The sequence below is a fragment of the Melozone crissalis genome, unplaced genomic scaffold, assembly GCF_028551555.1.
Source record: "Melozone crissalis strain CALT ecotype California unplaced genomic scaffold, PUWL_Pcris_2 ptg000018l_1, whole genome shotgun sequence".
Classification (NCBI taxonomy): domain Eukaryota; kingdom Metazoa; phylum Chordata; class Aves; order Passeriformes; family Passerellidae; genus Melozone; species Melozone crissalis.
The window spans coordinates 5,820,659-5,837,863 of NW_026535796.1; the positions used below are offsets into that span (position 1 = coordinate 5,820,659).

General features: G+C 43.0%; 1 protein-coding gene across 2 annotated transcripts in view; it reads left to right on the plus strand.

Moving 5' to 3' along the window:
- Window positions 1-17,205, plus strand: part of DENND2B (DENN domain containing 2B) — a 153,255-nt gene that overhangs the window by 105,463 nt on the left and 30,587 nt on the right. For both annotated transcript variants that reach the window (XM_054275759.1, XM_054275760.1), the window contains 7 exons: window positions 1,388-1,536; window positions 4,709-4,924; window positions 7,080-7,176; window positions 8,102-8,146; window positions 9,734-9,918; window positions 10,479-10,588; window positions 12,197-12,266. In XM_054275759.1, the coding sequence (XP_054131734.1) occupies window positions 1,388-1,536; window positions 4,709-4,924; window positions 7,080-7,176; window positions 8,102-8,146; window positions 9,734-9,918; window positions 10,479-10,588; window positions 12,197-12,266 (872 nt within the window). The remainder of the gene's footprint in view (window positions 1-1,387; window positions 1,537-4,708; window positions 4,925-7,079; window positions 7,177-8,101; window positions 8,147-9,733; window positions 9,919-10,478; window positions 10,589-12,196; window positions 12,267-17,205) is intronic.

Genomic DNA, 17,205 nt, shown 5'->3' on the forward strand with positions numbered 1-17,205 from the left:
TCACACAGATTGTGTTAACCCAGGCCTTGCTCTCCCTGAAAACACCTATGCCCAGCTGTCATCTCCTTCAACACTGAATATTCACACTGTGATTATTTTCTGTAATACTGGGAATAATGAGCCATGCTGCAGCTTTCTGTCCTCAGTTCTCAATTGAATTTCTTATATTAGATAGCTTGTATTGCAATACACATATAGTACTAAACCCATGGGTTTTAAAGTCATCTTTAGGTATAAAACCAAAAGCAAGTTGCTTTAAAAGCTTTTAACTTCCTGCTTGTTTCTTGACAATTCAAATCTTGAGTCTGAGTAGATCAATATTTTTTTGAGACTTTTTTCTTTTCAAGATGGTTGGAAAACTGGAATGACTGTGTTTGAAAAACCTGGGGTTCTAAATCAGTTGCTGATTATCAACTGTCTAAAAAAATGCATGCAAAATGTTCATGTTATTGATGGCACTCATTCATCTTCAAACTACTTTGTTCAGTGAGAGGTCTGCTAAGTTCAGGAGTTTTGAGAAGATGGTGGGTATTGGATCTCATTTAAATATGGACTATAAATTGTGGTTCTGGTTTTCAAATGGTAAAAATTCATGGGGTTTGTTTTTTAATTTTTCATTTGAGTAATATTTAGTGATTAATAGGGTAAGCCTCTCTATATTGCTAGCAGGATGATTTTCTTTCTGGGAGACAGGAATTTGGCATAACTTGAAATGAATAGCTGCCTAATTTGAAGACAGGATATATTTTAAAGAACACTGAGCATGCAGGATGGTTGGGACAGAAATTCTCCTTTTGCCTTTTCAATCTTGTCTCAGCACTGCTGAGCTGGAGTGTTTTTTCTTTCTTTGCCATCTCTCAGGAGAAGAGACTCAGGAGAAGAGAAAAATGAAGGTTGCATCAAATAAGAATTGTCTCATTGTGTGTAAGGGCGGTGTGTTGAGCACAGTTATTTATTGGTCTTCATTTCACCCCCTGTGAGTGACTGTTAGGGATTTATAAAATCTACTGATTTTAAATCTACACTTTTAAGAAGTTAAGTGCCTTAGCTTTTATACATCAATAAACTTTCCACAGCTGCGGATGCTCAGAAGCACGTCTTGTGAAATCTTCACATTTTAGTTAGAAAAAGAAAAAAAAAAGGGGGGACAGTGAAAAAAATCCAAAGAAACTTGTCGAGCTCATAGCCAAGTTCTTCTCCAAATACTTCCAGCTGCAGCTAGAGGGATGAGTCATGCTGAAAGCTGAGGAGCTTTTCTAAAAGCCTTGGTTCACATGATTTTTATTTTTTTTTTCTAATTTTACATTCCTGTCTTTCTTTCCTTAAAAAAAAAAAAAAAAAACCAAAAAAAAAACAAACCCAAAAATACCCAAACCCAAACGTGCAGGCGAGTCACCCAAGGAAAACCCGTACGAGGATGTGGAGCTGAAAGGCCGTCACGGGGGGCGAAAGTCGCATCAGCTGTCGGAGAACTCGCTAGACTCCCTGCACAGGATGTGGACGCCGCAGAGCAGGAAATACACGGCACCTCCGCAGGTAAAGCCGGGCTGGCTGCGCTCCGAGCCGCTCCCGCACGGCCCCGGGCAGCGGCGCAGCGCGGGCGGCTCTGGAGCCGCGGCGGCCTCCGGCAGCGCCGCTCCGCTCCCGGGCTGCCCCGGCCTCGCTGCGCCCGGCACAGCCCCAACCCTGCTGGTCTGCAGCCGGGCCCGCACCCACATTCACTCCTGGGGCGGCTGCGCCTCTGGGGAATGGCCGGCGCTGCCGGGCAGGGACAGCAGGGGAGAGGGCAGCTGCTGGCTTTGTCCCTGTGTCGTTACACGAGGCCCCTGCTCGTGGGGAGTTGGTAGTGTGAAAAACGCCAATCCCTTGTTTTTAAAATTTTAGAAGTTTAATAGTAATAAAATGGTTATAAAAATTAGAGTAATAATAATCTGGACAATTTGAATTAGGACAATATGAGACAATAGAGTTGGGGACATCCAGGTACCTTTTTCTGGGCATCATGAGCCCGAAAAAGGACCCCCGTTAACCCAGGATTAACCCTTAAAAGCAATAGCCTGTTGAATATTCATACACTTCATGCATGATGCATAAACTCCATTCAAATACAGGATTCTGTCTGGTGATCGCCAGCTTCTTCCTCCGAATCCTAACAGCGCCTTCGAGGTGGGAAGAAGTTCGTTTTTTCTGATAAGAGGGCAATAAATTCTTTTTCTCTGAAAGATTTAGGTGTCCTGTGACTGCATCTCCCTGCAAGTCCTTTCTTCACAAAAAAAAGTATCCTACATAGCATAGTTTGTATTTTAACATTTTTTATAACCTAAAACTATATTTAACACACTACTTAAGAGAATTAATACAGCCTTACTTTCTAACCCAACACATATAATATTCATTTTAATATTTGCGAAAAGCCAATCATAAAATACATGCATTTTTCACACTAGTGTGGCATGTTTAGTGTAAGAATGCCAGGTAAAAGCCCTGACTAAATACATGAATAATTAAATAGTCAGAAAAACCTGAGTGTCTGCCGTTAACAATTGTGTATAAATTGTGTTTATAGCATAAAAAGAAAGATGAGGAACTCGGCACAGATTTTCAATTTGTGGTGAATTTTCCAAAGTAAGCCTGTTTTTTGTAAACACCATGAAATACCAGGTTGCTTTGTTGTTTATGGGATCACTATGTTCATAAGGAATATGATTTATATTTATAAATTTCAACACATAATTTTGAGATTCAGAGCACCCTTTTAAAGGAACTTCACTGTACACTCAAGAGAAAACTCACAGTTGAACAAAAGGTCACAACAATGTACATTTTTGTCCTGTAAAGAGACCTAGAAAGAAAACTGAATGCATTTTCTTTCACTTGCTTTGTGTGCATGCAAGCATCACAATCCAAAAGAAGCATCACTTGGGTTCTTAGTGACTCCTAGCACATCCCCTGTAAACCAGGAGTGACTTCAGCAAAGCTGCTGCAAAAGGAACAAGTGGAGAGTAGTAATGAGGCAGAGAAAGGAGAAACAGGTACTGCAGTCATGAAGATGATAGGGAAATGTCCCTCATAGTGGGACATGGTGCTTAAAAACTATTTCTGGCTGTGTATGTGTTATCAGGAGTTGTGTAGCATCCAGAGGATCCCTGAGGCTGTGTCATTAGGCTGGGGACCTGTACACATTCATAGGAAGATACTGGCCAGTGTTCTCTAACAGAGGGTTACCAAAGAACTTACAGATTTAAGTGCCTTCTGTAAAGTTTTTTCAGTAAATAAGAGTTTTCTGGTACCCTTTGCAGCAGGGCTGGCTTTGTTCTGGCAGCTTCTTTTTGAAATGCTGCTGGGAGTGCCCTGACAGGAGTCAGTCCTGCCATAATTGCACTGTCATTGTGCTGATATTTAAAATGAAGAGACACTAAGAGCGGGTCAGCTTTGGGCTGGGTAATTCTCCAATGACCAGAAATAGAAAAGTCTGAATTTCCTGAAGAATGGTAGCTTTGGCAATGATTTATCACCCAGTTTTTCCATCATAGCAACAAAGCTGGGTTAGCAACATGACTTTTTAGTCATGGATGAAGATAAACAAGATGGAAGAGATCAGAAGGTCAGCAAGCTTCCAACAATCATCTCCAAAAAGAATTCCTTTCAATAAAGGATAGACTGCCATCAGTTTTCCTGGAGTGCTAATCTGTGGCATGCAGAGACGTCTGAGACACTGGTGTTGTGATCATTTTGAATCCCTGTCTCTTTTCTTTTCCCACTGATTATTTTCAGTTTTGAAGTCATCAGGTATGAATGTTTTATGGTGATATTGTATTTGTGTTGCAACCCCTCTCCACAGAAACACCTGTGCTTAATCCCAGGTGGGATGGCACTGCAATCAGTCAGCCAATAAATGGGACATTTATTGCTGCAGGTTTATAGCTTTTAACAGAGCTGATAGAATGTCACTAAATGCCAAGTGACAGATGCTTGACACAATAATACTTTTTCATGCTAGGGAAGCTTATTTACGGTGTTTGCGTTTGAGAGGAGAAGAAGAGACCTGGAGCTGGGCAGAGCTGCTCCTAGGACTGCTCTAAAAGACCCCCAGTTTTTAAAAGACAAATGTTACCTGGTGCTTAATCCTTCAGTGAGATTTTCCCTTTGCCCTGTAGTGATAACAATTTAGTGTTTTAAAGGGAATTTTTTGGCAATGTAGGGAGAGTTTTAGCTGCACCTTTGCTCATGGTCAGGTCTTAAAACTTCTTAACACCATGAAAATAGCACAAGCTTAATTTTTCTACATTATTTTTTCTTGGCTAAAATAGCATGAATTTGCTGTTGTAGTTATTACTTTTGCTCTGAATTAATATTACAATGATTTGTGTAATTACTCATTATTTTCACCGCTGCAAGTCAGAGGAATGGACCAGGCCTGTTGGGTCAGTGCTCTGCTGTCAGCCAAGCCTTCAAGTTAGATTTTGGGGCTCACAGAACTGAGGGGATGTGGGTGCCTGGAAATGTAGCAGGTCACAAATGGTGTTGTTCTCTTTGAACTGTAAAGTCTTGGGGGTTGACCCCTGTCCCTTCACTGTGACTGTGGCACCCATCCCGTGGAGTGTGGGATGTGTGGGGTCCCTGGTGCGGTTGGACAGAGAGTGTGCCGCCAGGTGCCCCAGGCTGCTGGAATATTAGGGCAGAGCTCAAGCTGTGCTTGTCCCTGCAGCTGCCCTCGAAGGTCAGCAGCCACTCCATGCGCGTGGGGAACTGGTCGGAGCGGAAGAGCCACCGCCTGCCGCGGCTGCCCAAGCGGCACAGCCACGATGACATGCTGCTGCTGGCCCAGCTGGGCATCCCCTCGTCGCCCTCCAGCCTCACCGAGGACAGCCTGAGCACCGCCAGCGAGCTGCTGTCCTCGCGCCGCGCCAGGAGGATCCCAAAGGTACCACGGGGGCTCAGCCTGTGCTCCGCAGAGGGCACCTGGCTGTGAGAGTGGGGCAGTGCTGGGCACCTGCTGAGGCTCATCTTCTCTGTGCCAGGGTCAGGATTAACTGCTCAAAGTGGTATTTCTTGTTGGGACTCAGGTGTTTATTAGTTCTTATCTATATCACAGTCTCACAGAGCGTGAGTTCTACAGCACTTCACCTAGCAAACTAAAAATTGGAGCTGTATTTCTCTCTTCAAGGCTTTTTAAGGATAAACTGTCCAATTATGAAAGGACACCTAAATTATTTTTACTTTTAACCCAATAACCAACCACCCACGTCCTGCAACAAGGACTTTTTTATCCAATTGCACAATACCACCCAAACCCATGAGGAAGAAGGTGAAGAAGAAGGACCAGCCTCTACCCTAAAATCTCCACTTTGCTTTATATATATGACGGTATTCTAAAACTTTAAATGCTAACTTTTCTTCCATGTGATATTACACACTTCTATTCAAACTCCTCACCCATAATCCCAGTTCTATCAATCAATTTTGGAAGCATTCTCTATAGCCTCAGGTCAATTGCAGTGTTCTCTTGGGGGTCAGTGCCTGTCAGCACAGAAAATGTAAAATTCTCCAGGGTTCTCCAGTAACCAGGGTTCCAACAGCCAGTCTTTACAACAGCCACCACTGAAAGCTCTTTTTGTACCCTAAAGGAACATTTAGATCAAAATCCCTTCCCTAGAAGGGATAACTTCCCAATTCTCCAAGAGCAGCAAACATCTGATGGCCATCTTTGCACAGAATTGATTTTAAAGCAGTTCTGCTTTCCACACTCTTCTTTAAGCTCTGTGGACCAGAGCATTGCTGTGTCTATAACTTTAGGATTTTGAATGGGTGATGGCCAAGCAATTATTATTTATAATATGAAGCAACATCTGAAGTGATTTATTTCCCCATCATTTGTTTCCAGGAAAATAACTAATTGGCCTAATAGGTTTCCCTTCATTTACTCACAGCTGATCCCATCCTGATAATCATGCTATCTTGATGGATTTGAAGTAAAACTTAATTTTTCATTTTTTAAGGAGTTTTTCGATTCAAAATGGAATGTGAAAAAAGCCACAAGACAACAACCAAAAAACCAACAATACAATAGCAACTGAGAGGGGGAGAACTGCCAATGTGCTTCATTTTGGCTTGTGAACAAAGTTGATTTTTACTGTGTATTCAACTCTTTCCTGTTCTTATTAAAGAGCATATTTTAAAGTGCATGGCTATAAATACTGCGAGTAGAGGGAGATTTTTATGTTTCTGTGAATTTGTTGGAAATTCTGTTTAAGGAGGAAATTAATCCTACATCCTTAATATTTACTGTTTTTTTACTTTCTTGGAATATATTGTTATACTTCATCAATGGGCACACATCATTGGAGGAAATCACAGGATAGTAACCCTAACAGAGTAACTTACTACCTGATTTTGAGTAAAACTTGGAAAGTTTGGCTATTAATTTTGCACCCATTTTTTTAATTGAAGGGACAGATATTCTCCCTATGTGAAATTCTGATTTCATCATATGAATGTTCACAAATTTATTGCAAATCTTGTGATAATTTCTGTTTTCTTACTACTTTACCTTCCAGGATCATGTATTCCTGGAGAATATAATTTTTTTAAATTGACATAGTGTTAGGTATTAGAGGGAAAACCTAAAAAGCTTTTGTTTCAGTCTGTGCTCTGTTACTGCCCATCTGCTGTGTCTATAGCAAATTGCATCCTTTCTCTCCGTTTATTTCTTTCTGGAAGCTGAGGTGAAACAGCTTTTGCAAACTGTATTATAGTTGTATGAAGAAATCTGCTGTGGAATTAAATATGCTATTCCTGACCTATAAAACATCATGAAGATTAATTGCTACATATTTGTGACTCTCCCATAGTTATAATATCCTGTTTAATGTTGAATTCTTAGTAATCCCAGCCTCTTGCTGAAGACAATAAACACAAGTAATCTCATTAATATTTCCCAAAATCTCAGATATTTTTGGGGCAGACAGTTACTATCTGCATTATGGTCTATCATCCGTGTTTTGTTTGAATACATTAATAAAAGTCTCCTGGCAGAAAAATGTTTATTCTTACTGATTCCTCATTTTCTTATTTTGCAGCTTGTTCAAAGAATCAATTCCATCTACAGTGCAAAAAGAGGGAAAAAACGACTGAAGAAACTTTCTATGTCCAATATTGAGACAGCATCCCTACGAGGTATGGTGCAAGGGTCAGGGTTCAGTGAATCCATTTGGATGCTACAGGATTAATCAATTTCCTTCTTTCCTCCACGTCTACCCTGGACTCCACCTAGTTTAGAACTTTTTTCTGTGAATAATGATAATTTTCTCTCTGCAAGAGGAGAAAATGAGGATGAGCTAAAAAGAAATGAGATTCTCAGTATTGTGTATCCTGTTAATCCCATGGTCAGCTCGACTTACCCAGCTTTTTCTTTAGTCCACATTTACTGTAAGTTTTGACCAAAATTCTCAGTTTTGACCCTGGAGTTCTCACATGCTTTTTCCTGGCACTCACAGTGTGCAACTCACCCTGTGCTTCAGAATGCTTCTGGAAAGGAAAATTCAGGCCCTGTTTGCAGTAAGAATACAATAGGGCTTTAATCAAGAACTCCTCAGTAACACATCTTGTCATAAGGTTACTTTTGCCTCTTAACTCTAACTCAGTTTGGTGACTTCTGGTGATTGGGAATGTTGCCCAGGCAGATAAAGTTCATAAAGCTTACTTTGACTTCTCAAGTGCTGCATAACTTTAAAAAAAAAAAAAAAATTGAACCCTCAAAACAAGAAGGGAAAGGGTTAAGACCTATTTTCCAAATGTCACTTTTGCAGCTCAGCATAGATGGGGATTCAGTGCAAACAGTTGCTTTAATGGAGAATGAATTTTGCCCTTTCATCAAAATGAAGTTCTTACTCTCAAGCAATATTGAAACTGAATCCAAGGAAAACAAAATCCAAGCAGTCATTCAAACTGTTTATTTCAAGATATTTTAAGCCTTAGGAGAAGTGCATGTGTGTATCACAAGGCTCAGAGATGTGAGATAGGATTTTTCCCAGTTGCAGCAGAGTGAGCTGAGTTTGTTTGCTCTGGTTTTGCATTAACTGATGCCTCTGTGTCTCTGCAGATGAGAACAGCGAGAGTGAGAGTGACTCAGATGACAGGTTTAAAGGTAAGGGATCAGCCTTCATTGACTTCTAGTTAGCCCCTGTCCCTGACCCTATCAATGTGTGTTCTGCTGCTGCTGCACATTGTTCCTGTCCATGGCCTATATTCTCTATAGTTTCCTAACTCCATTGCTGCAGAGCTCCCAAAGTTCCAACACAGGAGCATGAAGGTGGAAAGCAAGGACAAAATGGGCTATGAAGATCTAACAAGGATTTGGCAACTGTGTCACTTAATGAAGAACAGAACCTTTGATAGATTGGTTTTGTCAGCCACTTCAGAGATGCTGATCTATTCCAGACTGACTGCTGGGTGCAGGCTTAGAGGGATGGGACTGGATAAAGGTGCTCCTTTCTTATTCATATGCTGCTTTCAGTATTTACTGCTCATTGCTGTTGGAGGCAAGGGTCTGGGTCTGATCCAACATTGTGGTTCTGAGACTCTTTTATAAGGCTGCAGTCTCCAAATTGTAGAAATTCCTTTATCAGCACCTGCACAAACTCTGCCTGAGCCAGGCCACTAAATTAGTCTCTCCTGTTCCTAAGTCCTCATACAGAAAGAGGTCTATAAAAAAGTTGAAGACAGCAGCAATGGAATTCATTACTACAAACCCATCATGCTGTCAGTAGGCAAGGGGTAAAAAAGACTAGGGTGTGGAGCTATTATAAGATATGGGGTAATCATCCATGTCTACCTACTGCAGATGACACCTGCTTGCTGCACATGCAGCAAAACTTTCTGGAAAACATTGTCTTAGGGAAATAGATTTGTGCCAGACAGGTGGTGGTAAGACCATCCAAAACAGGCTGTGTGCAACATTGTACAGTGATGTGGGGAAAATGCCTCCTTGCTCCTTTGTCTACCTGTACCAACCCCAAAGCACTTGCAGTTCTGTTCCTCTTTGTGTCAGAAAATGGAGGGGTTTTTTTGGCATACCAGAACTGGTAGTGAAGTTAATGACCAGTCCTCCATAGGTATCAAGGAACAAGTCACTGGATCAAGGCACATTTTGCCTTCATGAATGACCATGAATTTAAGATCATCCCCCAACTGAATTAGCACTAACAAAGCAACCCACAGCAGGCAATTGGCACATCTTTCCTTTCCTCCCTGTCCCTCTTCCCTGGAGTTTATTCCATGGCTTGCCTTACGTGGTGTGTAGCAAAAAGCTGTGCTGTGTAGGGACAGGGCACAGAACTGTTTTTCATTGGGGTAAACCAGGCCTCAGATGTGTCCCTCTGGAGGCCCCAGTGCATTTGCAAACCACATAAAACATAAGGGTTTATAATCCAGTCTTATGTGTGAAGAAAAGCCAGACCTTTGCCAGGGTACCAGTTATGAACTGCAAATTATTTCAGTGACTGAGTGTTGCATAACTTCAGTACTTGGAGAGAGTTTTGATTTATGGGTGCAATTAGTGAGGGAGACTACAGATTTGATAACTAGAAGGTTTGCTTTTGAAAGGAGAACATGCTTGGAATAATACTCTGGCAATTGAAAGTGCTTTTTGAATGGCTGTGGCTTACACAAACACATTGCAGTGTCAGGTAATGATCTGTCTCTTTTTTTATTCCCTTTTCTTTTTAAATGGCAGCTCACACCCAGCGTCTTATGCACATCCAGTCAATGCTGAAGAGGGCTCCAAGCTATCGAACCCTGGAGCTGGAGCTGATTGAGTGGCAGGAGCGGGAGTTATTTGAGTATTTTGTGGTAGTGTCCCTGAAAAAGAAGCCCTCTAAAAACACTTACCTCCCAGAAGTGACATACCAGTTTCCCAAGGTAAAAGAAAAATTCCTATGTACAGCTCATTTTAAGATCAGTAAGGTGAATAAATGGAAAAATGAATAGAAATCCAGTTCTTGACCTGAGCTTTCAGAATTGTTCCAAAGCAATCTGTTCCAAAGCAAAGGGCATGGAGAAGGTAACTGAAAGCTTTCCCTGTTTTCAAATTTGTCTTTTCCAGAGCTGGAGAATTTGGCCTGATGGTGGATGCTTTAAACACTGTGTTTAAATTCAGTTTCTAAATATTTCACTTTTCGGCTATATTAGGATTTGTTCCAAAACTCACTGGAGTCAATGGAAAGACTTTTGCTGATCTCTGGCATTTCTCTTGTGCTCTTGCAGCAGAAAGGTATTTGAGTCAGGGCTGTGTTTTAAGTACAACAGGGGAGTTTCAGACAATTAAAAAAATGTAAAGCCTGTCCTGGAGTCATGCCTCGCTCTGCCAAGCACAAGCACAGGACAATGTGATGGCTCTCAGAGCTGCTCAGTGACTGTGGCCCTGAGCAGAGCTGCAGGGGACCCCCAGGGCTGGCTGACCCTCGCTGTTCTCCCGGCAGCTGGAGAGGCCCACCAAGCAGATGCGGGAAGCGGAGGAGCGCCTCAAGGCCATCCCACAGTTCTGCTTCCCTGATGCCAAGGACTGGCTCCCTGTCTCTGAGTACAACAGGTGAGTGCTCCAGAGCTGCTCTGCACCATGGAATGGTGCTGCAGTGGTGCTGGAGCGCACTGGAACAGCCTCAGCCTCATCAATGCCCAATTAAGGAAGCAGCAGTTTGAGTCTTGGCCACTTTGTGATCAAGCAGCTGTATTTAATTTTTCTTTCTTTTGAAGTTCTGTGTTCTTTTTCTTCCCTATTCTGCCTGCCTCATAGGCCTGTGTGGCTGAGGGGAAGAGGCTTGAAGGTTCCTCTCAGTGCTAAACTCAAAAGAATAAATGGAAGTATTTAAGATAGATCTTAAAAAGGATGGAGCCCTGCCCACCCCCTGCCCTAGTCATTCACCTCAGAGTTCTTGTCTAACATTGCAGGTTACCCCTTCATTTGGCTCAAAATGTTGCTGTCTGAGACTTTCTTGGAGCTGTGCTCTGTCCTAGCAGAGGAGCCCTCTCTTTCTTCCATTGGAATGAATGACTGCAGGAGAAGGGCAAGGAAAAAGGGAGCCAGGCTTGCATTTTCTTTTTCCTTCAAAGTGACCTCAAAAAATGTATAATTTTTCCCCCCTGCCCTGATATGTCAGAACTGGTTGATCTAAAGGTGTAGAGTGACAGGATAGGCAGAAGGGATGGGATTGTGGAATGATTTGGGTTGGAAGGGACCTTTAAAGGTCATCCAGTCCATCCTTTCTGCCATGAGCAGGGACATCTTCAACTTGATCAGAACTCTGTCGAGCTTGACTTTGAATGCTTCCAGGGACAGGGCATTCATCACCTCTCTGGACAACCTGTCCCAGTGTTTTACCACCCTCATTGTAAAATATTTCTTCCTTTTATCTAGTCTGGATCTACCCAGTTTTAATTTGAACCCATTACCCCTTGTCCTATTGCTACAGACCCTATTAAAAAGTCTATTCCCACCTTTCTTAGAAGCCCCTTTTATGTATTGAAAGGCCTCAATAAGGTCCCCCCAGAGACATCTGTAATTATACAAACCCTGGCATTTCAGCACCAGGAATTGTTTTATATAATAGCATTTAAAACTTGCAAAGCAGTCAGGAATGTTTCACAGCCCAGGCACAAATTCAGAGATCACCCATCCCTTTACCTGTGAATTCATGAATTCACCCATCCCTTTACCTGTGAATTCACAAATTCACCCATGCCTTTACTTGTGCTGTTGTTTTACTGTAAAAGTGTTGTTTTACTGCTCTGTCACAAATGGTATTTGCCCTAGGCAGAGACATAAAATGAGTTGGATTTTGGAAACCCGTGTTGTTTCTGGATTAGAAAATGATTACTCTCAGAGAATATCTAAGGTTCTTGTTTTAAGAACAAATCTCAGTCCAAAGACAGGATTGAACTAAAGGTAAAGGAGCATTGGAATACTGTCCTCAAAGTCTGATTCTCATATTTCTTCTGCACCCATCTCTTCTGATAAGACAGCTGGTTGTCCCTAACCATACCACTGCCAGAATTTTTCCACAGAGTATGTCCTAATGATGAAGGCCTTGCAGTGGGTAGCATCTCTCACTTGATGAGTGTCCCTTGCTAAGTGCTCCACCTTGTAGCCTTGCTGAAGTTCTGCTATAATCTCTGCAATGGGCAATTCCCTTTCTCCTAGTGAGACCTTCTCTTTCATGCTGACTGGGGAGGACGGGAGCCGGCGCTTCGGCTACTGCAGGAGGCTCTTGGTGAGTACATCACCCTCACTTCAGAGGGCAGAATCCTCTAGAAAAGGATCTCCAAACTACCGGCTGAACTGAAGGTGTCTCTCATGGTTTTGAAAGGAAACAGGGTTTTCTCACTCTGAAATTTGGAAATGTAAGGAGATCAAGTTGAAATAAGAATTTGTAATGGCCATTTCAATCAGATAGATCCCAAGGTTTGTAGCAAATTCCTGAGAATGTGGAAAGTTTCTTGTGTGAGCACTTACTTCATAAATTCTTTATGTTATGTACTTTCAAGCACAATCAGAAATACTACAACACTGGAAACAAAGGCAAAGCTGGTATTTCTAAACATTTGTGAGTAGTGTTTATCTCTTAGGCAGCTGCTTACATCTTGAATGACTCTGCCAGCACTGTGTCATCAGTCTGCAGCTCAGAGCCTTGCAACAGGCTGGTGCCAGCAGTGGGAAGTCTGGTTTCTCACACAACTTTCAGTCCCCATGACCAGGGGTGGTCAATAGATGAGGTGGGGAGCCTACAAACAGTGTTGTCCCATCACCTGGAAAATCCCTGGACACTTGATAAACTGAGAGCACAGTAGTGTGTGTATCGAGGGGGAGGAATCTGCTCAGAGGCTTGCAGAGTGTGTTAAGGGAGGTGGAGTACAATGCAAAGAGGGACTCTGGTGTCCATCCTGCACACCTAATGGGATGGCAGAAAAGCAGAAAGCAGTTGGTTGTCCCTGCACTGCCCTTGCACCTCCTGGATGGGTTTGGAGCTGTTTGTGAGTGACTGGATGGGAGGCCATGGCTCCTGTCCTGATCTCATGGCTATTGCCCACACTGGATTGAGGAGTTTATATGGATATTGGATGCTGCAGGAGTCTTTGGCTGACTCTATGTGCCAAATGAATGTCTGCAGCAGTTTGTAAATAGCTGTCCCCTCTCTAAGAGTGACTCACACTGGCACTTTCCCTCCCTTCCCTTTCTAGCATGATTTCCCACCTTTTCAGGCAGGGATCACCTGCCTTCAGTAGCTTCCAGCAGAGCACACTCCCTGTCAGTGGCACAGCACCCTCTGTCCTGCACTGCAGCTTGTGCTGACCCTGCTGCTCCCCTGCTCTCTGTCTGGGGCAGAGCCCCTGGCGTGCAGACTGCAGATGCTCTCTGGGAGGTTTGCTGTGTGTGGTTCCTCTATTTGTAAGAAGTTTCATTAAGCTAACATAACAGAAAACTTGTTTATCAGTTCTGGGGGCGGTGTTTGCCATAGGTAGCATCACAGGGACTCACTCTGTGTAAAACAGTGTGTCAGTGTGGGCCACAACAAGGCTGATGTGTGGGCAGGAAATGTCACTGAAGGCTTGTGCTGCAGTAAATCTAGGGCTGGTCAGGGGGTAACTCAGGGATGAGCAAGGAAAGCACCTAGAATTCATCCTTGCTGCTGTAAATAAGCAGAACAAGATCTAGGGCAGTGGTACAAATCAATTTTTTTAATGAGTTATCATTTAAAAGGATAATAAGGTCTTATTTGGGAAAAAAAATAACAAAAACTCAGAGGATATTGGTTAGAATAAAATAATGGATTGTTTTCACTCTACCAGGTGAAGGTGGTTTGAGACTTTTATCTTTCTGAGAATGTCAGTACATTTGTAATCATGCACAGAGCTTGCCTCTGTGAAATGCCAAATGGTTGATCCTGAACCATGCTGAGACTGAAATAACTAGTGACAATAAAAGAGATTTATACACAGGAATGTTGAATCAGTTTTTCAATGAAACATTAACATGGGTTTTTTTTACTCATTTAAAGCTCAGTGAAATTCACCCTACATTAAGGACAACATAAAAATAGAACACTGACTTTCAGCTGATCCAAAAGATGGCTGAGTATATTAGGAAATACCAGGAACAGAATTAAATCAATAGTGCAAGCTTTTATATAATGGTGTTTTGAGACAGCATTGGAGATTTTTATCCTCCACTGGATAGGGCAAAACTCAATCAAATAGCAAAAAGAAAAAGGGAAAACAGGTAGTGCTTTGCTAAATCTATCTAATAATTATAAAGCCAGTTATAAAGCAGATCTGCTGCTGCCACCTTGGGTGATCACTTAATTCAGGTTGCTTAATCTGGATTCCAAACAGAGAAGCCAGAAGATTCTGGCACAGAGAAGCTGACATGTCTCATCCTGCTGGTACAGCCTCCTCAGCCAAGGAAAGGAAGGTGTGATGCCAGTGCACTTGACCAGCTGTGCCCCTCGTGGGGCAAATGCAGCCCTGCCCTTCTGAGAGTAAAACTGGGGCTTAGAAAGAGAGGGCATTTTGGGAGCTGCAGAGAAACACCTCAGCATTTCTTCTACCTGGAGGAGTAGAAGAAAAAAGTGGAAAAGGCCAAAGTAGCACAAATCTTTTATTTTGGTGCTGCAACCTCCTCCTGTCCTGCTGGGAGAAATGTGGAATCTGGGTATTTACCTGAAATGCCTTTTCTATAGGGTTTGGAAGTGTAACAATTTCATGTCCCCTGCAAAGGCTGGTGCATGGTGGGACAGCCTCACTAGTGTGTACCATGAAACCCCCTAAAATTCTTATAAACTGCTCCACTTTAAGCCAAGCCAACTGCTGTGAGGCTAATTCCTTAGAAAATGTTCCTCAGCTGTCCTGGTGGGGGATGCTCTTGCAATACCCAGCAAGAGGTGTCTCACACCTTCTGGTGCATTTGGCAGCCTTGTTGGCTAAAGCTCCATGGCTGGCTGATCCTGTGCGGATGCCTGGCTGCTCTTCTGCAGGGTCTGCTGTGCAGATTCCTGCATTTAGGAAACAATTGTGTTTTGTCAGCCTTGCTCTCCTTTGGCATGTTGTGATATGAACAAACTGTTCCACTTTTTTTTCCTTCAGATCTCAGATTCTTCCAGACCTTTTCTGGGGTCTGTGTGCCAAAACTACCTCAAGGGATACAGTGACAATTATGTTTTGTTTGTTCTACAAATCCTGTACAGTATCCCCTTTAAATGTATTTATGTTGTTTTGTTTCATTTTGGAACAGGATTAGCATGGAATGTAACCTATTGTCCCACAGCAGACAATCTGCATTTCCATAGATAGCATGAAATTTTCCAGTTACATCTTGATACCTCCAAGGCAATTCTGCAACAGCTTTTCTAGTGAGTGCACGTGTCAGCAGCAGAGATGATTTGGGAACCCTTGCAGGGGCTGTTTCATCCTACACTTCCCTTCCTTCCCACATAAAATTTGATCCTCCAGCACTTTTTTAGGCTGAGACAAGCCAGCCCCAGGAGTCCATGGAGGAGCAGCTGCCTGAATGTGGTGTGTACCTGAAAACATGGAAAGCAGTTGTTAGGTGGGACTAACCTGCATTTGCTGGGGACAGGAGAAGGGCACTCATTACAGTGTGTAAGCAACTTTTGTGGGGTGCAGACTGTTTATGGAACTGCAAAAAGCTCATTGGAAAACCCTTTTTCTCCTTGCTCCCTCCCATCCTGCCCTTGCCCAAGCAGTTTGACAGCCCTGTGTACACTGAGTGCTCTGGCACCAAAAGTTCATGTTTTACAGAACAAGACGTCTTTAACAAGTGCTTTTGGATTTACAACACCCACAGTTTTCTCATGGTCACAATTTGGATTGGCCCTAACAAGGAATCAAGAGCCTCCATAGAAACTGATTTTAGCCTCCCAGTGTTGGAGTTGTTCTGATTCCTGGCACCACTAAGGAATAAAATATCTCTGTTTCTGGATGTACTGGATAGTGCATGTGCTTTGCAAAGGCCACTTCCCTCACAGCACAGCTCAGTGCTATGGCAGACTGGGAGGAGATCTCTGAAGGCTCCATGGAATCCAAGCACATGGACAGGGAGGTGAGATTTGAAAGAGAAAAATGGGAGGCTTAGTTTTTGAAGCAAAAGCCTCTTGTTTTTCCTGCCAAAGATTTTGGAGTGGGCTTTAGTCAGTAATATTCAGATTAAACTCACTATAAAAAAAGGTTGTCCTGAGCCACGTGTGGACCAGCCCTGATGCAGAGCTTGGCTTCTCCACCTCAGCCAAGTTCTTGTCAGTTTATGTTCATAATTTTGGGAAACTGTCTTGTTGTCATCAAAACTCATTAGCATTTTCATTCTGTGATACTGGACTAAGGCTGAAAATATCCTGGGCTCCACAAAAACAAATTGAAATGAAATCAAGCCCAAACCATCATCCCCTCCATCTCTCTTCTTTCAGGAGCAGTGCAGTGCACAGGGGCAGAGTCACTTGTGTGCCTCTCAGCTGGGCTACTTCAGCATTTTGCTCTCCTGATGTGGACCCGTTCTTTGTGTGCAGGAGTGAGTCCTGGATGGACAGCATGACTCCAAGACTGTGTAGCCACCTTGTAGAGCACAGTCTGCCCCTTGGGAGAGCTCCCTTTTGGGAAGAGAGGAGGTTACACTGGTCCTGATGGGCAGACCCTAGTGACAAGGGAGGATTCCTGGCAGGAGTGTCATTCATGTCCCACAGGATGATCTTGCCCAGGAAAGAAGCAAACTAAAGCACAGTGGGTGTTTTAGGTCAGTCTAAAGTGAGGTGTAAACGGATGGCTGAGAGGGGAGGTTATGTGAAGGGTTGCCAGTGCTATAAATTTGAGAAGTTCTGCCCCTCAGAATGGCTCTGCTCAAGGTTTTTGCTTGCTATTCTTAGAGCTGATGTGTGTGCATCTGTGAGGCCGTGCTGTTTGCAGGAAAAGCTCTCTGAAATAACAAAAAAGGATGTCCTACACAGTGAGAGCAGGGAGGGAAGAATCCCAGCTCCCACAGACATGTAGCCTTTAAGACATTTGAAAGCAATGATATTTCATAAAGGAGAAACTTGGAGTAAGTGCTAAGCAGTTATTGTTTCTGGTCTTATAGATGACCCAGGAATGTGATGTTTTTACTGGCACTCAGTGAGACAGCTCTTGGCTGGGAGCTGTCCAAGGCTC